At 39.9% G+C, this 23568-nt stretch overlaps 1 protein-coding gene across 3 annotated transcripts in view; it reads right to left on the reverse strand.

Moving 5' to 3' along the window:
* Positions 1-23568, reverse strand: part of pde4ba (phosphodiesterase 4B, cAMP-specific a) — a 140496-nt gene that overhangs the window by 31583 nt on the left and 85345 nt on the right. For all 3 annotated transcript variants that reach the window (XM_061778640.1, XM_061778641.1, XM_061778642.1), the window contains one exon: positions 19916-19968. In XM_061778640.1, coding sequence (XP_061634624.1) covers positions 19916-19968 — 53 coding nt within the window. The remainder of the gene's footprint in view (positions 1-19915; positions 19969-23568) is intronic.

Below are 23568 nucleotides of genomic sequence, written 5' to 3' on the forward strand. Positions count from 1 at the left end.
CAAATTAAACTGCAGTAAAATGTTGAAATATCTTTTAAAAATCCCCAGATCCTTACTTTTGTCCAGATCTGTGCATCCAAATTAGTTCTGGCTCCAATGAGTGCTTACTTTGTTTAGACCCAAAACAAACTATTACCCTAAATTGGTTGTAAAGGTTGTATACAGTAGCATATATTGTAGCACGTGTACATAAGCTTCAAAAGAGCTTGCCCCAGTTGCTGCTGTATCTCCATTGGAGGAGGTCATGCTGCTGTTACACGTTTTGGGGTGAGGCTGAAATGATCACAAAGCTGGCGGCAATGTTGAAACTTACTGAGCAAACACAGTGATGACGAACATGATTATGGAGGAATGTGAATGGAAAATGTTCTGAATAACAATATATTCTAAATTTAATAGATTTTCTTCCTCATCTAATGCTTTCCACCTCCACCAAGCAAGCTGATATTATTCATGTATAACTCAAATCAATTTTATTTAAACAGCATTTTAAATACAAGCGCAGCTGAAACCAAATGCTGTACACAGGTAACAATCAAACTTAAGAAATAAAAACAATTTTAGATACTTTTTCAATTAGCTTTAAAAATTGACAGTGAGGGGGCTTCTCATGTGCAGCAACAGAAAAGGCTTTCTTATGTTTCATAAGCAGTAGCTGCATAACAGCATGTTTAAAACACCAATTGACAGACTGCCATTCATAATAGCCAGAACCCACCGCGCTATATTCGTGAAGACCTCTTTAAGAGTGTGGTTTTTTTTTATACCGAGGACTCAGCACCAAGCGGGAGGTTTGTATGGATGTGACCACCACAACTCAAAATATCTCAAAATCTAATCGATTTTAACAAACCTTTGTGGATGAAGGTTAGCACTGGTCAAATAAGAATAACCATTACATTTTTGTGTGGGTCTGTGAACATTTGTTTTCTTTATTATTTTTCAAACTTGACATACACACAGCACACATACACTTTGGTAATGCACATTACCATCACCTACAGTTGTGGAGTGCTGTAGGTGGTGGTGGTAATACCACTACACCTATTTTCAATAATATTTTTTAGATATTTTATGGTAACTTATGAAGACAGACCAACTTCTCAAATAGCTCAACCCAGTCTGTTCCCTGTTCTGTTTTTCTTATTTACATTACATAAGTGGTTAAGCTTGAAAGATTTTTGTTTGGCTTTGCCAGAGGTATGTGAGCATATAGCAATATCGATAGCTTTTGTCCTTTTTGATGACCAAAAAAAAAAAAGCTAATGAAAACTTTTTTTTTTTCTTTGACTCGTGAAGAAGACATTATCAGAATGGTCAATGTTGAAATGTGAAGCTGCACAAAATACTAAAATGCCTGGGGAGGATGATTGTAAAGTAACTCTCTATTTTAAAGTACTTTATAAATTCTTGTGGGATAGAAGACATAGCTTCTCCTGTTTGCCCTTCAAACTCTTTAAAAGTCTTTGGGTTGGTGAGGTAGCCTTTCCCCTTTAACTAACTCCAAAGAAAACAGTTACAGGGTGTATTGTGTACTATAAACAAGACAAAGGATTACATTTCTGAAAGTTCAGGTGAAAGCCTAATGTGACCATTTCAGCTCAATACAATTGAATGGGATGAACGGAGTATACTAAAATTAAAAAAAAGTATAATACATTGACCTCATTGCAAAATTGAAAACACGGTATTGTGATCGGGAAGTGACATTCTCCATCTGTCCATCTATCCATTTTCTATACTTTTGATCCTCACTAGTGACGCAGGTGAGCTGGAGCCTGTCACAGCTGGGTGCGCTCATGGGATTGACTCTTTTAGGTTAAATTTAAACTGCATGGTTCAAGTTACACATTCCCGATTTGATGCTCTCAAGTGGCACAATTTGGCAACACCACTAATTACAATGAGTTTAAGGGCGTACTGACACTAGGCCACGCAAACCATGCCGGACTCCCGCTTCGGTCCCCATTGGCAAGCACTCACACCGCTATTTAAAGAGCCATGCTTCTGCTCATTTAGGTGTGCCATCACTTTATTATGCAAATGCTACCCTACTTACAAACATTTGATTTACAAACATTTGGACATAACAATAGACTGCCATACAACCATCCATTTTCTATACCGCTTATCCTCCTCATTAGTGTCACAGAGGGGCTGGAGCCCATCCCAGCTGACTATTGCTAAGAGATGTAGTACATGCCTGACTGGCCGCCAGCCAATCGCAGGACCCTGTAATACCCCCAATTAATATTATGTAATATCACTGTAAGTTCTAATTTGATATTTTGCATCAATCAGACTCGCTTCAAAATATACCTTCAATTGCATTCATTGGCTCAAATAGGGCTACAATTAACGATTATTTTAATAATCGATTAAGCTGTCGATAATTTTTTTTGATTAATCAATGAATTGTATTAAACATTTCATTTCCATCCCTTATATTAAAAAAACAGGGCATTATTTCAAATTGACTGTGCAGAAAATGCACACAAATAAATTGATTATGGCTGAAATTCCAAGGATTTGAACAATTTTAAGTTAAATAATTAATTAATAATTAAATTGATAATCAATTAGTTGTCGATTAATCGATTCATTTTTGCACCTCTAGCTCAAAACGTGTTCCATTTTCGTGACTAGCGCAAGTCCAGTGCTGCGCTCGATTCTGCGAGGAGTCAGGTTAGATGCAGTGTTGGTAATTTTGTTTAGGAGCGCAGCTGGGGTATTTAAAAAAAGGTCTGTCTTCCCTCTCCCCAGCCACTTCGTCCAGCTCTTCCGGGGGGATCCCGAGGCTTTCCAAGGCCAGCCGGGAGACGTAGTATCTCCAGCGTGTCCTGGGTCGTCCCCGGGTTCTCCTCCCGGTGGGATGTGCCCGGAACACCTCACCAGGGAGGCGTCCGGGTAATCTAATTGGATATATAATAATAATGCATTCAATGAAGTGATTTCTACAATGATTAAGAGGGTTGGATGCTCTCTGTTGATATAAATCTGTCATCCAAAACACACGGCCGAGGAGCTCGTAGGTCTGTCTGCCTGCAAATGAACTGATCAGATTCACCAAAATTGTGCTGGCACCACCCAGCTTGGCGCAGGCAGGTCTGCCAACACGCAGCGACTCTTGCGCTTGCCCGAAAATCAGGATGTGCCACATTTTACGCTTAAACACAGCTGCGCCGTCTACAAAAATAGAGCCCAAATTGTCGCATGCACCGAGCAGATGCCAAAGGACACACCTTTGTTGCGTCGGTAAACCCAGCTTGGTGCAGGCCGGTCTGCCAAATTAGCAAACATGCCAGCAAGCCTTGCGCTTGCACAGAAATCAACATCTGCCACCATTTGTGCTCCAGCGCACATTGCACAACTACCAAAATAGATCTCTTTACGTTCAATATCCAAGGCTGTCAGAACGTGGCCAATTAAAACAAATTAATGATGACAGGGGTCTTTTCCCGACTGTGTTGTGAAACTTCCTCGTGTTTTGAATCTTCTCAACAACAAAACCATGTGTATTGGAACAGCTTAATGTTAAAAACATGATGTGATAATATTAAATAATATACCGGAAACCTGTTTTTATGAGTTTCCATTCCATGAGAGATTAAAATGCATTATTTCACGATGTTGATATGTTGTACTACCTATAACATTTTCCCGTCTTGGTCTCCCAAACATGTCACAACATATCTTAGCTGACAGATGACTGGTACAGACTTAGTTGTCACCACATAAACTGTTACTTATTTTACACACAAGCACATATTCCAGCCCATATAATAAAGAATCTCCAGTGAGGAATAGGGATGATGTCACTTTGCTGCTAAGACTCAGAACATATCAACAACTGTTAGATCTGTCCAGAGCCAGAGAGCAGGCGGTTTAAAGGAGGGACGAGATATTCCTCACATCCTCTCTGAGAACAAACACGCAGCTACCCACATCTGTCACAAGTGTGTATGCATGCACGCACACACACAAACACGTATGCACACACAGACGGACGCACACACACACACACATGCACACAGATGGAAGGCTCTTACTTATTTACAGTACAAACACAAGTAGCCTCACAACTCTACCTAGTGATGCAAGGTACCGTTTGGGCAAACAAGGTTTTTGTAAACACACATACACTTGAGGATGTGAATACACAGAGAGACGTGCATTTCTCAAAGCAACTTGGGTTGTATACACAATACTTTTCATCGTAGCACGTCTGTGTTACTTGCAAGGAATACCCAGAGACGTGAGAGACATAGGGCAGTTTGATGACTAGTGTGATTTAACACTGGGCCATGGTTCCTGCTCCTCTTCACAATTCTCCTGGAGTTGAAAAGACAGCACGGCTGCCCAAAGGTACCATAAAGGACAACAGAGCAGCCAAGTCTCTCTCAGGCATTTGTCAACTACAACTGTAGTTGCTTGTTAAGACACTTCCAATATCCCTCAAAATGAAAACATAAGTTATCTTCTAATTTATTAAACATTTTATCATAGGGTGCTGTTGATACCAGGGCTTTATAAAATCTTCATCATCAATCTCTTTAACCCTGCCAAAAAAGAATAACAATACATTGAAGAATAATGAATAGTCCTGCATAGAGACACTAGAGGACAGGCACACAAACTGAAAGCAGATCATTTTGTAGGTACATCTGTTTTAACTAAGAAGGCAGCTTAAAAAGGGGGGAAAAAAAGTGTCAGGAAAAGGATGGCCTGACACTCAGCACGTATACACATTCCTGTCTATTCCAAGTTGACCTACGGCATTTAGCTCAAGGTCAGATGTTAGGAAAAGAAAAAACAGAGGCCAGGTAAAAGAAGGCGCACAATCCTAAAATGTAGCATACTAAAAATTGAACTAATCCTTTACAGAATTTTAGTAGTTGATAATTTAAAAAAAAATTTCCAGACATATAACGTATTTTCACGACTATAAAGCGCACCGTTTTAAAAGGCGCAGTCTCAGTTATGGGGTCTATTTATGTATTTAACACATACATAAGGCGCACCGTATTATTGGGCGCAGGCATGGTAAAACATACGCTAGCTTAAAACATACAGTAGCATGCATGCACGCTAAAACAATGTTTTTAAAAAGGGAGCGGGAGCAAAACTGAGTTCGGTTGTACTTTGATGTATTTAACAATGTACTCACTTTATTTTTTGATCAATCCTCATCCACAAATCCATCAAAGTCCTCATGTTCTGTATCCAAAATGAACATCTGGGCAAGTTCTCCATCAAACACGCCAGGTTTCCTCTCGTCATTGTCAGAGTCAGTCTCGTTGCTATGCGGCTCCTCAGAAATGATGCCGGCTTTTACGAAAGCTCGAACAACAGTGCAAGCAGACACGTTAGCCCAAGCATCCACAATTCATTCACTAATTGTGCCGTAACTCGCCCGGCGCTGCATCCTAGACTTAGTAAAGCTGTGTTCGCCATCTGTCATCCATCACTCCCACGTCGCTCACAACTTCACTTTGAACGCCCTGTTTATACCGATGTCCAGCGGTTGGAGTTCATTAATCCATTGCTCGAGTTGGTCTTCCAACTCTTGTTGGTCTTCCAACTCGGGCCACCTTCTTGACTTGGCGAAGCTCGTTTTCCTGCTTCCTCCACTTGCAAACCATGAATTCGTTGATCTTGAATTCTCTCGCGGCTGCTCGATTCCCATGTTCCTCCGCGTAACTGATAGCTTGCAGTTTAAACTGTGCTTTGTAAGCGTGTCTCTTCGTAGGTGCCGTTTTCGACTGTGATCAAGCCAGCCTCCACTCATAAAGTAGAAGTCAAGCCGGCCGCCCCTAATTTTGTTCATACTAGGCATTATGGTAATAGGTCGCCAACTCGCAGCGAAAGACACCTTCAAAATAAATGCTTCCCAATAATATGGACGTCAGTGCTGTTCGGTTAAGGACTGCAACCAGCAAAGTTAATTTGAATCTTGAGATAGATTAAAAAAAATGTACTTATTATTTTAAAATGTAGTCATTATTTCAGTGTATTTCAATCAGGTTTCCGAACTCATCACAGTACAGAATCTGCTCTTACCAAAGTGCTAAATGATATAAGGTTGAATACTGACTCGGGAAAGGTGTAAATTCTGTTCTTGTTGGAGCTCAGTGCGGCTTTTGATACGGTGGATCATAAGGGAACAGTCCTTAAAATGGTTCAGGTCCTACCTGGAGGAAAGGAGTTATTTTGTAACCATTGGAAGTGTTCAATCTCATCGAATGGCAATGACATATGGGGTCCCTCAAGGGTCAGTTCTTGGCCCCTCCTGTTCAGCCTGTATATGCTACCCTTGGGTCAAATTCTTCAGAATTTTAATTTTGACTATCATAGCTATGCAGAAGACACACAGTTATATCTAGCAGTGTCTCCAGATGACTACAGTTCAATTGAGGTGTTGTGTCAGTGTCTAAAAGATAAATAACTGGATGTGCCAAAATCTTCTTCAATTAAACTACAGCAAAACTGAGATAATTGTTTTTGGCAATAAAGAAGAGAGGATTGTTGTTAGTAAATACCTGGAGTCACTCTCTTTAAAAACCAAAGATCATCTCTGAAACCTTGGTGTTCTGATTCCGACCTGACTTTCAACAGTCATATCAAATCAATTACTAAAACTGCCTTCTACCATCTGAAGAACATATTCAGAGTGAAGGCTTGCATGTGTCAAGCAGACGAAGAGAAACTCATCCATGCTTTTATCTTAACCAGACTTGACTATTGCAATGGTCTTCTGACTGGACTCCCCAAAAAGAGCATTAAACAGCTGCAGCTCATTTAGAATGCTGCAGCTCGGGTTCTGACCAGAACAAAGAGGTCAGAACATATTACTCCAATTCTAAAGTCTTTACACTGGCTTCCAGTCAGCTTTAGAATAGATTTGAAAGTTCTGCTGCTGGTCTATAAATCACTAAATGGTTTAGGTACTGAATACTTGAAAGAAATGCTGATGGAATATAAACCCAGTATGGCGCTGAGATGGAGAGTCAAATAGTGGAGCACAGAGTCCTAAGCAAACATGGTGAAGCAGCATTTAGCTATTATGCTTCACACAAATGGAATAAGTCAGCCCCAAGTGTGAATGTTTTTAAGTCCAGGTTAAAAACTCTTCTTTTTTCAAAAGCGTTTTAGAGCGTTTCCACTTTTAAATATTTCTTGCACTGTACGCTGTTTTAATTGTACTCTCCCCCCCCTTTGTTTTTCAATATTTATAAGCTGTTTTTGTGTCTTTGTTTTTAAATGCTTTTAATCATGTAAAGCACATTGAGTTACCGTGTGTATGAAATGCGCTACATAAATAAATTTGCGTTGCTTCATATACAGCACTTCGTCTGTGGTTATTTGTATTTTGAGAGATATTTATTGTAAAATGAAGTCAGACAGAACAAGTTTTCAGAGGGTTGAAAGAGGAGAGAAAGAGAGAACAGAGACTTTCTTGTTTTCTCATAAATTCAACACATTAATTTAAATGATATGTATTTTTCCTTTCTTGATTGTACATGTAACCAATGGTCTGTGGTTGAGACCAAGCTTTCTGACACTGGGCAGCACAATTCGCTTCAGAATACTTTGAGCGTCTTAACATTTTATTGTACCCTGCACAAAAACACCCTGCACCAGATAAAGAAAAGCAGCCCCGAAACGTAACCGACGCTCATCCATGTTTGACAGTAGGCATACATTTTTGCATGTGTACACATAGAGCTGATGTGACTTGTCAACAAGCTCCATTTAGTATTAGCTGTCTAAAGAACCTTCTCCCAGATGTTTTGTGCCTCGTCAGTATGCATTTTGGCAAATTCCAGTCTTGTCATTCCAGGCTTTCATGTCGGGTCCTTTCACACTAGCACCTTAGCACTAGTTGAATAGGTGTAAACTCAGCAAATATACTCGAGTGTTGACCAAATCAAGAGGTCTGAGCCCTAAGGGAAATATCTGTATTCAGCCTTGGGCAAAGTCTGTGCTCCTGTTTTTAGTCCAGTGTTGTGTCCACCACTGATGTAACTAAATAGTAAATACTGTACATTTCCATCCCCCTGGCTTGTGGTGGTTTTGTCCAGGTACTCCAGCTTCCCCCCACAGTCCAAAACCATATACAGTAGAGAATGTCTGTTCAGTCCAGGGTGTACCCTATCGCCTGAGCTCACCTGGAATAGACTCCAGTGTCCCTGTGACCCTGAACAGGCAATGTAGTATAGAAAATGGATGTATATACATAATACAAGAATGACAAAAAGAAACAACAAATTAGTGAATGCCACAATCTTTTCAATTGTGCAAGTAGGAAAAACATCAGAAAATGTTGAATGAGGCCGTTTGTACATATTGAACTGAATTGTTAAAAGAGACTGAATCCCCCTTCTACAAAACAAACTGTTAAAATGACAAAATGGAAAAAATGCCGTTGTGCTTGTCATCCAATCCTTGATCTGTACAAGTGCATAATGATGCTGTGCTAGACTGTGAATAACAGTGTGAAAATGAGCAAGAGAGTAAGTACAGTATCAATAAGAAGAGGGTGAAGGTAACCTATTTTTATCTGTGACTCTTAAGAACACACTCTACTCTCAGCACGGCTGTATTGACTATGGCTTTAAGTGTTTACACAGGTGGGAAAAGATTAATCCACGCTAGGTCAAAACTAAACACATTTTTACTGAGGTGGAAAATGTGCTGACTTTTACAATGTCAAATTATCATTACAGTAGAACCTTCAAATTCGAACACAGAAAGGTCGTTCAATTTCGAATTTGACCAACGAGGAAAAACATCATCAAATGCATCAAATGTTGGACAAAAACTTGAAGGTCAAACCGTCATTGAGTGTGACCTCACACCAGACCACTGCGTACCTCAGGAGTTCAGCCATCATTAAACAATAGCTGCTAGTGTCGCTGTTTGTGATGGAAGTAAAGTTTTAACAACCATGTAAATCTTTTGTTATCTGCCTCTCTCTGAAAATATTTGTATGCCGAATTCTGCTGTCACAATGAAAAAGTGCTGCCTCCATGATTGAAAATGCTTTTACATCTTTATGGGGGTTCGCATTTTCTTCTTTTTTTTTTTTTTGCACACTCTGGATTGGCCAGGACAACCGACTTTGCCTGGCCATCCCCGTTCTTCGTGATAATATAAGTACAGCCGTATATAGGGCAAGATGAGACAAAACAGGCAGATTTTAGCAAGAAATAAAGTGTGTAATAGGTGGTATAATTCTTGATCCTTGGGGTATTATGATAAAATGCATCATGATCTGTGTTTTTGTTACTCGTCATTGTTTGTCTTTTGTTAGGGACAGGGTTTTGGTCTTGGTTTGGTTTTGTTATTTGGAATTTTGTACTCTTGTGTCTCCTGTTTGTGCCTGCCTGTACATCCCTCTTTTACCTTAATATGTCGGTCAGAAAATGAAATCAGATTTTCATCTAAGTCACAGCAATCGACGAACATAGTTATTTTAAAAAAAGCTGACGACACAACTATGTTTCCATGTTCACTGAATTGGCTTCCTCAGTGGTGTCCTCCAATGATATACGGAACATTTTTGTTTAATATTTTACTTATTGTATATTTGTCAAAAGATGAAGTCTTTAGTCTTTAGCCAAGAAACTAGGATTGTTCTTCACCTCAATGCGCATGGTGCGCTCTGCTCTTGCAGTCACCTTTACATAATGGACATTCTGAAGGAGATTAGCAACAGTGCTGAACTTTATTTATAGACTATCAGTTTTACGGTGGACTGGACAGCAATGCTTTTAGAGAAACTTTTGTAACACTTTCCAGCTTCATGCCAGTTAACAATTCTTAATTGTAGGTCTTTTGAGAACTCTTTTAGTCCAAGGCATTGTTCAGATGGTTAAGAATGTCAAAGTCAAAACTGGTGTATATTTTATATCGAGCAGAACAACTTCAACAAACTCCTCTAATCTTGCCACATCGAGTGGACTCTAGGTTGGCTGAACTCTGACTCGGATTAGCTGGGTCAGGGAATTCTCGGGGTTCACAAATTTGTTCCACCCTGTGTGTGGTTTTAGTTTAAGCAACTATGTTTGTCAATTGTTGGAACTCAGATTAAGATCAGACCACATTTTACGACAAATTTATGTAGAATTCCAGTTAATGCCAAAAGGCTCACAGGCTTTAACTTGCAACTCTTTTGGACGCTCCTCCATACTGTACATTAGACAAATATGCACAGATATGGGGTAATTCCATTTAATCTGCTATAGAAAGACATTGCTCAGTGTTTTTCAGCAAAGGCAGCTAAAAAGGTCCTGTCTCGTTCTAAAAGGACATCCGTCTGACGCAGCTGAGCCACGGAGATTTAAAGTCACAGGAGTTTAAAACAAATAAAAGTCAAAGTCTCCAAAACTTAATAACTTTCTTAATCTTAATATAAGACATCCGATCATATAAATCCTTTTCATGGTTATTTAGGATGTGAGTCAACTCATTAGCCAATGAGTCTTTGGACGTCACCAGCCAATTCCTGGTTTGATTTATTAAAGCCAACGTTATTATTACTCTTTTTATAAATGACTGTAGTTCCAATACATTGTGAATCCTGGGTAAAAGATGTGTGTTTGGTGTTTTTTCGAGAGCTTATCCTGTATTATTTGTGAGTATGCACGGTCTGAGGGAGTTCTAAAATTGTTTGCAGAGTACGAACAAAAACAACATATTGATGAATTGCAGATTTGTGCATCAAACGTGCAGTACGCGCAGTTAGTGAATGTGGCCCATTGTCTCCAGTCTCATGTCAGAAAGAAAATTGATTTCCAAACTGTTAAAAAAAAAACCTCTGGAGTTCAGGAACTTTTTATGAATCTGATTTGACTTTCCCTGAGCTAAGTGTATTGGTTAGTTAAATGCAGTATGATGATGAAGTTAGTGAAAAAATGTAAATGCTCTTTATGTATTCAGGAAAGCAAAACTAATTATTGTGCCCACTCTTGTACCGCTCTTTCTTTAAAGACATGTAGGGCTGAAGTACAAATTAATTGGTCAATTGTCTTGATGATGAGGTTAATTATACAGATTGATTGCTCACAAGCTCCAACTGGTTAGCACATCTGCCTCACAGTTCTGAGGACCCGGGTTCAAATCCGGCCTCGCCTGTGTGGAGTTTGCATGTTCTCCCCGTGCCTGCGTGGGTTTTCTCCGGGTACTCCGGTTTCCTCCCACATCCCAAAAACATGCACGGTCGTTTAATTGAAGACTCTAAATTGCCCGTAGGTGTGAATGTGATTGCGAATGCTTGTTTGTTTATAGGTGCCCTGCGATTGGCTGGCAACCAATTCAGGCTGTACCCTGCCTTTCGCCTGCAGTCAGCTGGGATAGGCTGCAGCATGCCCACGACCCTTGTGAGGATAAGCGGTGTAGAAAATGGATGGATGATTACTCACACTACTATGAGCTTTGACATAGAATGTCACATGTGGTCCATTACTATTGGCTTGTTGTGTGTTGTTCTGCAAAGAGTAATTGCAGTAAATTACAAACTGAATTCCTTGGCCGAAATTATAGCGCCTCCTATCAGCTGTCAAAATGCTTCCAGTATAAAAGAAACCCCAAGCCCTCACATCACATCACATTGTTTCACCCAGGTGTCACCTCGTCAGCCTGCCCAGCAACTAGAAAACTGTGCTGGGATACCTAACCCTTGGAGGGGGGGGGGTGGTGGCTTGTGGGACTAATACTTCAAGTGGGGTTTGTTGTTCTGATTGTCCATACCAGTATTTCCGCTGGTATTTTCATTCTAAATTCAAATTGAAATTTTCTACAAACACAATAGAGGGCGGGCTTGCAGTAGGTTTGTCATAATGTTCCAGGGTTTCCAAGCAGCTAGAATTAGCTGTGCCTAATAGAGGAAGCCATGAGCGGTAAGTAATGAAATGGACCTGTAACACTAGACAGGCATGGGACAGAAATACTGACACCTATTAACTACCAGTAAAGAGGGGAACACAGCCAAGATTATATGGGTTCCTCAAAACCGGTCCTCCTTTGAGAAGACGGTGCAATAGCAGTGACGGTGTAGCAATGACATTTAGACATGGTAGCTGGGCCATAAAGTGAGCCAATGGACTTGGTCCAGCATTACCTCAGTGCTAAAATATGGTTTGCAGCCTCTGAACGAATGTAGATGTGGTTTCTAGTGGACATAACCAATGAAATCAAGAGTTCAGTCTGATACAACACGTATTGAAACAGACGACAACTCAACGACAACCTATGACGTCACACAAGCACTACGACTTTCAACTAATAGATTATACAACCAAATCCTAGAAATGCCATGTTATTACTAGTTTTGTTAAAGTAAATGCCATTCTACTCAGTAGCCAACGCATCAGATTCACCTGCACAATTGAGTAAGATTCAATACAGGAGCGAAACTAAAGTTGTTCCTGATGCTGTGTTATTAGTAGGTGAATGAGGAGACAGTGTTAAATACCTTAAATTTGCAATACAAGTGAAAGCCCATTTACGCTGCACAAAGAAAAGTTGCAAGCATATGACTCCCATAAATCACTCCTTAAATGTACTACAAAGGGAAAAAAAATAAAAATCGTGTGAATTTGACACACCACAAAAAGTGGCCTGCAAAATTTGAATTGATAAATTAATAAATCGCGAAGTATATTATATAAGTATTGCTGTCCTCCAACTGCAATAATTTGGGGCGTGTCCAGTGAAGACGATGGAAACAAACCTGTCAATTAAATAAGTTGGTTCGCACGCTATGTGCTCAAGCATTTGTAGTCGGCTACAGGCTGAAAAACGTGCGTCGCTGTTTTCAATAAACAGTTGCCTTAAGTGTCTCTGTTTTGTGGGAAACCACACAACAACACAGAGTGAGGCGCTGACGTACTGTCTAGACGAACCAGCCCCATTTGGGTGAGCTCGTTAGCTCGCTAGCTCTTTAGCTCATTAGCTCGCAGGCTAGCAAACGTAATAAACAGATACCTTTCTATGAAGTGTCTCTGTTGAGGTGACCCACAAGCAGTGCACGGAGCAGGGGCTAGTGGGGATCACAGACCGCCGTTGGTGCCATCTAATACATCAACTGCCCGCTCCGTGCGCTGCACGTGGGTCACCACAACAAAGACACTGCAGCTCAAATAACACATAACACTTCAGAGAAGACACATTTTCCGGGTTGTAGGCATAGCTTGATGGCTAACTGCAAGATGTAGAGGTAGACGTTTTTAGCGCCACCAAAAAAAACCCAGACAACTGAGATGGTGAAAAACTGTTTAACGCCGTATCTCACCCCTTCAGAGCTAAATTGCTCTCAGTTTTTGCACGTTTTCAGAATGTATCTTCAAACATGTTTAATGTATTTAGAAAGAAAACACGAAAATGACTTTACAGTCCCTTTAATGGGTGATACAATCACTGTTCAGCAAATTTAGTTCACCTTATATATATGAGCATGCTATCGGCATTAAAAATGTGACAGTACAATCATGTCATCAGGTCTTCCATCCATCCATCCATCCATCCATTATCTGAGCCGCTTCTCCTCACTAGGAGCCTATCCCAGCTATCATCGGGCAGGAGGCGGGGTACACCCTGAACTGGTTGCCAGCCAATCGCAGGGCACATACAAACAAACAACCATTCGCACTCACATTCACACCTACGGGCAATTTAGAGTCTCTAATTCATGCATGTTTTGGGGATGTGGGAGGAAACCGGAGTGCTCGGAGAAAACCCACGCAGGCACGGGGAGAACATGGAAACTCCTCACAGGCGGGGCCGGGGATTGAACCCCGGTCCTCAGAACTGTGAGGCTGACGCTCTAACCAGTCTGTCACCGTGCCGCCGTCATCAGGTCTTAGTTTGTTTAATTGTAAACAATTGAGCAGCTTCCTAAGTCTTTCCTTTCTGGAACTAAAACAAAATGGACAACAGTTGGAAGAATCATTTGTTGCCCCATTTGTTGTCCCCTAGCCTGTTTGAATATGAAGGAAATACTGTATATGTGCTGTGTCCGCTTTTAACCCATTGCATAACAGCTCTGCATTGTCCTTTAACCTACAAAGATAACACACACAAATCGTATACAATAGTTTATTGCTTCTAACTGGGAAATATATACAGTACAAAAAGGTATGCATCTTAGATACACACAAAACAGACACACACTCTACAGGAGAACCCTGCAGATGAAGTACAATATGAACACTCTCAATGTGTGAATAAGGTCAGCGGAGTTGAAAAGCCCTTTCCTTCACATATATCCTGTATGACAGCATTTCATGTCAGAGGATGACTTCATCAGGAAGTGAGGTCAAAGCTGTGAGAGGTTCTCACACATAAATGTTTCAGATGCGACAAATGTTTCTTGACCCTGCTATGAAACTGCAACACCAAACATCATCGTTTCTGGCTACAAGTGGACCTTTAAGCCTATCCCAACTGACTTTGGCGAAAGGCAGAATACACCCTGAACTGGTCACCAGTGAATCAAAGGGCACATATAGAAGCACAGGCAACCATTCACACAATCACAGCGTGAGAACTGAACCTACGAGGGGCCGTTAGGAACATATTTCAGGTTGACCTTTCACACTTAAAGTACTACTGAAACACTCATTAACACAACTGAGATGCTTTCATACACAATACTGACAATGTTCCACTCATAAACACGAGTGAAATGCTCTCATACACACTAATGAAATACTCTAATCGGCACAAGTAAAATGCTCAAAACACTTATCTCTGCAGGATATATTTAAATATTTTATGGCAAATGACTGAATGAATGAACAGCATAATAATATAGACTAGGCATGGGCCGGTACCTGATTCTGATGTTACGATAACGGCGAGCAAAAATGTTTTTTTACGGTACCGCAGTATAACAATTACAGCTCTAATATGAAATATTTAAAAATTTTGGGATAAATACAGTGGGTTCGGAAAGTATTCAGACCCCCTGAAATGTTTCACTCTTTGTTATATTGCAGCCATTTGCTAAAATCATTTAAGTTATTCCCCCCCGCCCCCACCCATTAATCTACACACAGCAGCCCATATTGACAGAAAAAAACAGAATTGTTGACACTTTATGCAGATTTCTTAAAAAGAAAAACTGAAATATCACACAGCCATAAGTATGCAGACCCTTTGCTCAGTATTTAGTAGAAGCACCCTTTTGAGCTCATACAGCCATGAGTCTTTTTGGGAATGATGCAAGTTTTTCACACCTGGATTTGAGGATCCTCTGCCATTCCTCCTTGCAGATCCTCTCCAGTTCTGTCAGGTCGGATGGTGAACATTGGTGAACAGCAATTTTCAGGTCCCTCCAGAGATGCTCAATTGGGTTTACGTCAGGGCTCTGGCTGGGCCATTCAAGAGCAGTCACGGAGTTGTTCTGAAGCCACTCCTTTGTTATTTTAGCTGTGTGCTTAAGGTTATTATCTTGTTAGATGGTGAACCTTCTGCCCAGTCTGAGGTCCTGAGCACTCTGGAGAATGATTTGGTCCAGGATATTCCTGTACTTGGCCGCATCCATCTTTCTTTCGATTGCAACCAGTCGTCGTGTCCCTACAGCTGAAAAACACACCCACAGCAAGATGCTGCCACCACCATGCTTCACTGTTGGGACTGTATTGGACAGGTGATGAGCAGTGCCTGGTTTTCTCCACACATACCGCTTGGAATAAAGGCCAAAAAGTTGTATTTTGGTCTCATCAGACCAGAGAATCTTATTTCTCACCATCTTGGAGTCCTTCAGGTGTTATTTTAGCAAACTCCATGTGGGCTTTCATGTGTCTAACACTGAGGAGAGGCTTCCGTCGGGTCACTCTGCCATAAAGCCCCGACTGGTGGAGGGCTGCAGTGATGGTTGACTTTCTAGAACTTTCACCCATCTCCCGACTGCATCTCTCAAAAATTTCAACAATGCTGTTTTTTCTGTCAATATGCGGTGCTTTGTGTACATTAATGAGGAAAAATGATTTTAGCAAATGGCTGCAATATAATATTCCATTGAACGCTCTCCGTAAGTACATTAGTAAATGTAAAATAAAAAGAAACTGAATATTTCCAAATACAATCCAAATGTAGTACAACAGTAAAAGTACTTATTTCTCCAAAAATGAGTAATTACTTCTCTGCTCTTCTCGACTTTGTGAAGTGATGTTTGTCATCTTAGCTTGTTGTCTGCCTCTCCCAAGCTGCGGTTATCAGAAAAATTCTCAAAAGAGCTGACTTTTTCGACAAGGGGAAAAGTCGTCGGGCTCACTGACTGCTCGCAACAACAACGGGTGCAGAAGTGGTCGTGTCCCTTTGCCTGCATCGACAAAAAAACAGCTCACACCACTGATGGATTGTTTGAGCTGCATACCTTGAAACTGGTAACCATCCAATGCCTAATGAAGACATAATTTTAATAAATTGGTATGGGAGAGGTAGTGTAGAAGTAACAGGCTTGTTTCCAACTGAAATCCTAAAAAAAAAAAATTGTACAATTACGCTAACAGCAATTTTGCACAAAGGACATTGAAATATGTCAGACACATCACCCAACACCCAAAGCTGTATTTACATTAACGTGACATGGATGGTATGCAGTGACAAGGAATGATGACAAACAAGGTGGCTGCTTATGACGCAAACAAGGCCGGCACATAGCTGAGCAATTACCACCTTTGAGCAATGTGGTTTCAGTGCAAATAAAGACGTTGGGTAGCCATATTCCTGCAAAGTGAGTCAAAGTAAAGAGTGAATCAGTTTTGAAACACAGCATAGATGCTGCTACAATATTTATTCATTTTATTATTTTTTTTAACCACAAGGCCATGTGACCACATCACAACATATATTTAGAGAGATTGTGCTGTTGGTTTTGGTGCCGTGTCTTAGATTTAGAAGAAACCTTTTTGCATGCCTCTCGTCTTTTATATAATTTCTCATTTGTTATCGTAGTAATGTCAGCAGTTTAGTATGTCATCTTTTTGATGCTATAAGGAATTAAAGCATGTGCCTCCAGAAAGCTGGAATGAGATTCACCTGTGCACTTACGTATGATAACATTTTGTTATCGTGTGCATTGTGTGGGCAGACACAATGAATTTGTCACTGTATTCTATTTTTCTACTTCGGGCTGACGCACACATTCGCAGGCACAAACACCTCCATACATAACCCCCCTGCGCACATGCACACACAAAACTCATCTAGACACAGTTCCTCCTGGCTTCCGTCAAGTCCTAACAGTTAATGACAAAAAAACAGGAACAATCTGATCTTCTCTTCCTGCCTCACACTTCCTGCCCACCACCTCTTCCTCCTTCTCTGGTAGACAGAGAGGGATATGGGTGATAAGAAGAAAGAATCCAATCACCTTCCAAAAAGAGCTGAAAAAGCATAAGGCCGCGTCGTGGCTATCGACAACAATGTTTCTGTATTTGCACAGGTGTGAAAAGCGTGGGTGATGGGAGATGTTGCACTTAACGTGACAGATGACTGACCATTAAAATGTTTTTTATTAATTTGTCAATAAATTAAACTGAAAAGTAGAAACACATCCACAGTTTGTGGTCACAGCTCAAAGTTGCAGCCTTTATTTAAGAAATCCATCAAAAAGATAATCAAGGTCAAGTGAGATGAACATGTGACTGCACCACTCTCTCTCCTCAGAATGAACTTGCATCTTTATTATTCGCTCTATAGTGTTTACACTATTACAGTACATCGTACAGTTTGACGCTGGAAGGCCTTTGCAACATATTATAGTATTAATGTAGTATATCGTATAGCCATGAAGACAAGACTTAATAAACTTTCATACTGTATGTATGCTGACAAACAGGTCTGTGCTTCCATGTTTGTGCCGCATATTGGAAAAAAACTCAGCGCTCTTTCAAAAAAAGGTATCCATATTCATACTCTGATGAATTTATTCACATTGATGTTCAAACTTGTAATATTCATGCTGTTAAAAGAAATTCCAGGGTCCAATAGCAAAAGGGAAAAAGGACTAGCCTCAACAAGCTGTTAAGAAGAAAAAGACTATACAACGGAGGTTTGGTCAAGTAACACATTCAAAGTGGTCTAGCTTTACCATGCCCATTGTAACTTATCAATGTTAAGGTAAGGATGTGATTATTGCTTTTCATTTTAGCATTTTTTTTTTTACATTTGTATGATAATTAGGAATATTAAAATCCATCCATCCATATTCTGAGCCGCTTATCCTCGCAAGGGTCGCGGGAGTGCTGGAACCTATCCCCAGCTATCTTCAAGCAGGAGGCGGGGTACAGCCTGAACTGGTTGCCAGCCAATCGCAGGGCACATTTAAACAAACAACCATTCGCACTCACATTCCCACCTACGGGCAATTTAGAGTCTTCAATCAACCTACCACGCATGTTTTTGGGATGTTTGAGGAAACCGGAGTGCCCGGAGAAAACCCACGCCGGCAGTGGGAGAACATGCAAACTCCACACAGGCGGGGCCGGGGATTGAACCGTGCCGCAAATATTAAAATATTTATTTTAAAAAACCTACCTATGCAATTAATTAAAGGTTTTATGATGGAAACAGTGAGGCAAATTCTTAACAGCTTAATCTTTTGTCATCCACAATGTGTGGAGGTTTTGTGACAGCGGCCTACACAGGTGTTCATCTTTTTGGCAACGTTTTGTCAAATCCTCCATAGACTTTGTACAACACAATGTCTAAAAAAATATGGAATTTTTGAAACAATATTAGAAACTTTAACCTCCTTGTCTCCTGTTGCACCCATACACTCATTTTTGTGAATATGAGCCCTTTAATTGTTGGTTAAAAAAAAAAAAAAATAATAATCCTTCTTAGCGGAAGCAATAAAGATATGCGTAACACATATTTGAGAAACAGCCTTGTTTTTCTTTACAGGATGCCTGAACACACACGCATGCATCTAGACACACACACACACACACACACACACACACACAGCACCTGATGAGCTGCGGTTCTGATGGAGGAAGTGAAAACTTGGTCCATCTGCTTTGACAGGAAGTCAACAGAAGCCACAGAAAGGCACACTGACGTCAATCAGACCCACAGGAACACCTCCCCACACCACGCACACGCACTCACACACATGTGCACGCACGCACACACAAACACACACACACTATGTAACAATAAGCACTCATTCAAGTCCCATCTTGTCAAACCACAACTGCACAGATAAGAAAGGTTAAAAACCATAGAACCATCACATTATAAAATACTAACCCCTCATACACACACTGTCAAGCGCTGACAGCACATTCAAATTATAAGCAGAAACATTCACAGCATAGGATCGCAGAGGATGAACTGGACTGTGTTAAAAAGGCAAACATCCACTTTGTGCAGATGATGAGACTTTGTTTTCATTACCATTTCTGACTCATGTAAATATGTGAAAACGTGACATAATTGATTAATGACCCTTATTTATCTTATCTATTTATCTTTATAGTTACAACTCCTGAATTTAGTCCCAGAAGAGATTCCCAGTGACATGTACACCTCATTAACTTTCAAATGTTGACAAGCAAACGCTGACGCACATAAATACGTACGTGCGCAGTGTAAAAAAAATCACGTGTTGAAAGAGGGAGGATTCCGGTATCATTCAGTCAGCTGCTTTATTAGAAGATAGTACCAGTGTCAGAGCTAGTTTTGGTATGGTTAATGACTCAGATGACAAAGAAGTCTGGACTACAAGCAAATGGTATACAAGGTGAAAGTTGTCACATATGTGATTATGTGAGGAAGACAAAATGATCAACAATTAGCAAAAGCATACGTATCTGATGTTCTTGGGGTAAAAAAAACAAAACAACCCACAATTGAAATAAAATGTTGTATTATGATTGAAATTTTCATTTGAGCTTCTTACCTGGGAGGCACACTTTGGTGACTGCAGGCTGATTTGCGGCTGCAGGAGACCTCCTGTAAGAAGGAAAGACTGTAAGAACAAAAGATTCACTTGCGTAAAGATTGAGGACCTTTTGGATAACTTTTTAATTAATCTAAAATTCAGCAAATAGCAATAAATACCTGTCACGATAAAACATACTTTAAGACTACATATTTTCACAAAAACTATCACGATAAACGATATATTTTTTAATGCCTCTGAAATCATGACAAAATTATGAATTACTTGTTGTTTTTTTTCTCACGTTTTTTAAAATATATATATATATGTATGTATAAAACAATCATAGCTACTGTGCTGAACAGATGACAGACCTCCGTCTTGATAAATGATGTGACATTCACGACGAAGTGCCCATGTCACATGGCTCCTCCGATTAAATGTAGCGCACATCATGGATACACCCGATCGGAATAGATCACGTCACATGTAAAGAGTTGACCAGAGATCTTTAGTCAAAATTATTTCATAGGAAATTACAAAAACGAAGATTAAACCTTCACCTGTCAATCAAATATACGTTGATGTTCGATGTCGTCAACTACTTGCTGAATAACGAGTGCCGTTGAGGTTATGCTTAAAAAACAGTTAAAGTTCCCGCGTGTGTGTTAATTGGGGACTAACACACACAACAACTCGGAGAGGCACTGACATTTTTAAAAACTTTACCGCGGTGGCGCAAGCTATTTAGCTCCTTGGCTTGCTAGCTCATCAGTTTACAGGCTAACTTGTTAGCTCGCTGGCTAGCAAGCACAACACACAGTTAACTTTCCCTTAAATGTCTCTGTTGTGTGACTCTACACGTTGCACATGGAGCAAGGATGTGAAGCACTACACGGACACAGGCAAGAGTGTACCGGTCCGCCGGCGTTTCATCAGCCTACTAGCGGCTAATGACACAGCCGCCCAACTGTCTGCTCACTTTCTGATCCTCATGCCGGCTCACCACAACAATGACCACTTTTCGGAAAAACTATCGTGTCCGTTTTATTTATCGAACGATAAGTCGATGTAGTAATTATCGTGACAGGCCTACAATATAGTATCTATATTTTAATATTACCGGTGATACAAATTTCATGCCGGGGAGGAAAACTTCACGGTTTTATACATAAAACCTAAAACATTGGAAAGGTTCAACGTCAAAAGATTAGAAATGATTTAATAGCCTATTTATCAAACTTGCTAAAGATACAAGGTTTATATTAGGAATATCAACTTTGCTCCGCCCATAGTTGGATACAGTGAAACCGCTAAGGTCTAATGCCCCTCAAGCTATACAAGTGGGAATGCAACCAAAATGTGCTGTAAAATATGCTTCAAATTCAGCACAAAAACGATCACGAATAATCTCAAGGCAGATATCCGAAAATCTTGTGAGAGATCTTAGTAATCATCTCAAGGTTCCAAAAAGCATGTTTGACTTTTTTCTTGTTTATTGTAATACTTTTCTCTTATGCCACTGCAGCAGTGTATGGTTATCGAAAGAGGAAAAGTGTAAGGATGACCAAAGAACTGAAAATTGAATTTATTGCCTTGCTGGTCGGTACAATATAAGCAATATAGTTAATGAAACAAAAATTACATACAGTATGTACACAATGGTATGCAGATGAAAGCATAATGGATAAGTACTAGCATGAAAATGTGCACTAAAGCTCACTAACAAACTGTTCATTTTCACTGAGCTGAAAATGTGTATTTTTTTTGACAGGCAACATCTTTTACTATCAATTTCTTAGGCAGTACAAAGGCTACTGAGGAAGATGCGTTCTTGTGCTGCCCTGCCTTCAATTAACTAGATTTGCGCACTTACTTAACATTTTAAGAACGCCATTAGCATTGAGTTTATTTTTATTTTTCTAATTCGAGAGAACAGTTAAGAACGCTAGCAAACCTCCATCAGTCCATTGGGTAATTTATCAATTGGTGAGTTTTATTCTAGATTTATTATACAGTGATTTACTGTTCTTGAATCTGTATGTAAATTTCCTGTCCATTTAATAAGGATTTTATAATAACAGTTTGCACATGGAACACATTAAATCATTTTCTATGGCAAAAAATACAAACAGACTGGAGTTCAACCAGCGTACCGGAATGAATTATGTGATTTAGAGGTTCCACGGTAACAGCCACAATTCAATGTCTTCCTCAAAATGGAAGCCCCCAGGTCTTAAAAAAAAAAAACATATCTTTGAAGGATGATTAAAAACCTAATATCAAGATTGGATTTTCCCCATTCTTAAATAAATACAATGATGATAATGATATTGAGACTAACTTTGTAAAATATTGGACGATCCCTTTAAAAATAGAGGAAGTTGTCCTGGCTGTGTACAATATTTTGAATAGGGAACCAACCAGTGCCCAGACAACGTGCACCCCAAACTCAGCGATTAGTCTGTCTCCTGACTGTAATTCATTATATGTGCTCCATATCCTCAATCACAGTGATGTCAATTTGAGTCAGCGGCAAAGCAAACATTGATGCTTTGGTAATTCTTATGAGGAACCCGCAGCACCCAGAACATACACAGAAGTCACAGACTGCACACATAAAGAGGCCATCAGGTTTACAGGTTCAAATCCAGAATCTCATTGATTCTGCACAAGTATGCCATAAAATCCCATTGGGTCCATTATGACCAGAGTGTTGGCTATTTTAAGTGACTGTGATCAAAAATGTCTGATTAACACGCTCCTCTAACTGTATTGTTTAAAATACACAACTCTCAATGTACAATCTTGTAATATACCAGCATACCTGCATTTTTTTTCTTTTTAACTCCAATGTTTGTCTTAGTGTCTATGAATGTAGGTCGTACACACTTATGGGATGCAGAGAAGACAAGTGAATGTTTGTATGGCTTGCAGCATCCTTCCAAGACACTGCGGGGAAAAGGCATAGCTGCCCTACATACATATTTTTAGTCTCTGCACCACCGTGAGGTGTGATACGGGAGACTGCTACTGTCACTTTGAATAACATTTTCTTTTTAATAAGTGTGACATTCATCACTGACATCTATCCACACATTTATCTATCTATTTATACAAGTTTCAATACACAGTGTATATATAGTACAGTGCTGTATTCATATATTTTGGGGGGGAGATATAGTTATACAGGACTCCCGACTCAGGCCCCAATTTGAGGTCATGTCTGTGCATTCACACTATTGTGTCTACTCGATATGTCAAACTACATTAACTGACGCGCAGACACACGCCAGGCAGTGTACAGCTCGACACTACCACCTTGTGGCAACGTGACGAAACGACACACTCATAAAATTCAGCTTTTATCTCAGTGAATATTTTTTTCTGGAATTACATAGTCTTGCGTATTAAACAATTGAAATAGTTACATAGTCACTTAAAAATAATATTGCTGTTTTTAAAATAACAATCACAATTATATTATTGTTAAAATAATAAATAAAGTGAAAACATTGTTGTTTTAAAATATTTTGTATTCAGCTTCTGGGGAATTTAAAATGAACCGAACAGGCTTAAAATGAATCAGTATGTCTGGTGGGTGAGTGTGAGTGTTGCCTTAAAAGTGTCTTCCAAATGACACCCTGCCTTATTTGAACTGAAGTCATGTA

Source organism: Phyllopteryx taeniolatus, chromosome 7 (genome assembly GCF_024500385.1).
Source record: "Phyllopteryx taeniolatus isolate TA_2022b chromosome 7, UOR_Ptae_1.2, whole genome shotgun sequence".
In the NCBI taxonomy this organism is placed as follows: domain Eukaryota; kingdom Metazoa; phylum Chordata; class Actinopteri; order Syngnathiformes; family Syngnathidae; genus Phyllopteryx; species Phyllopteryx taeniolatus.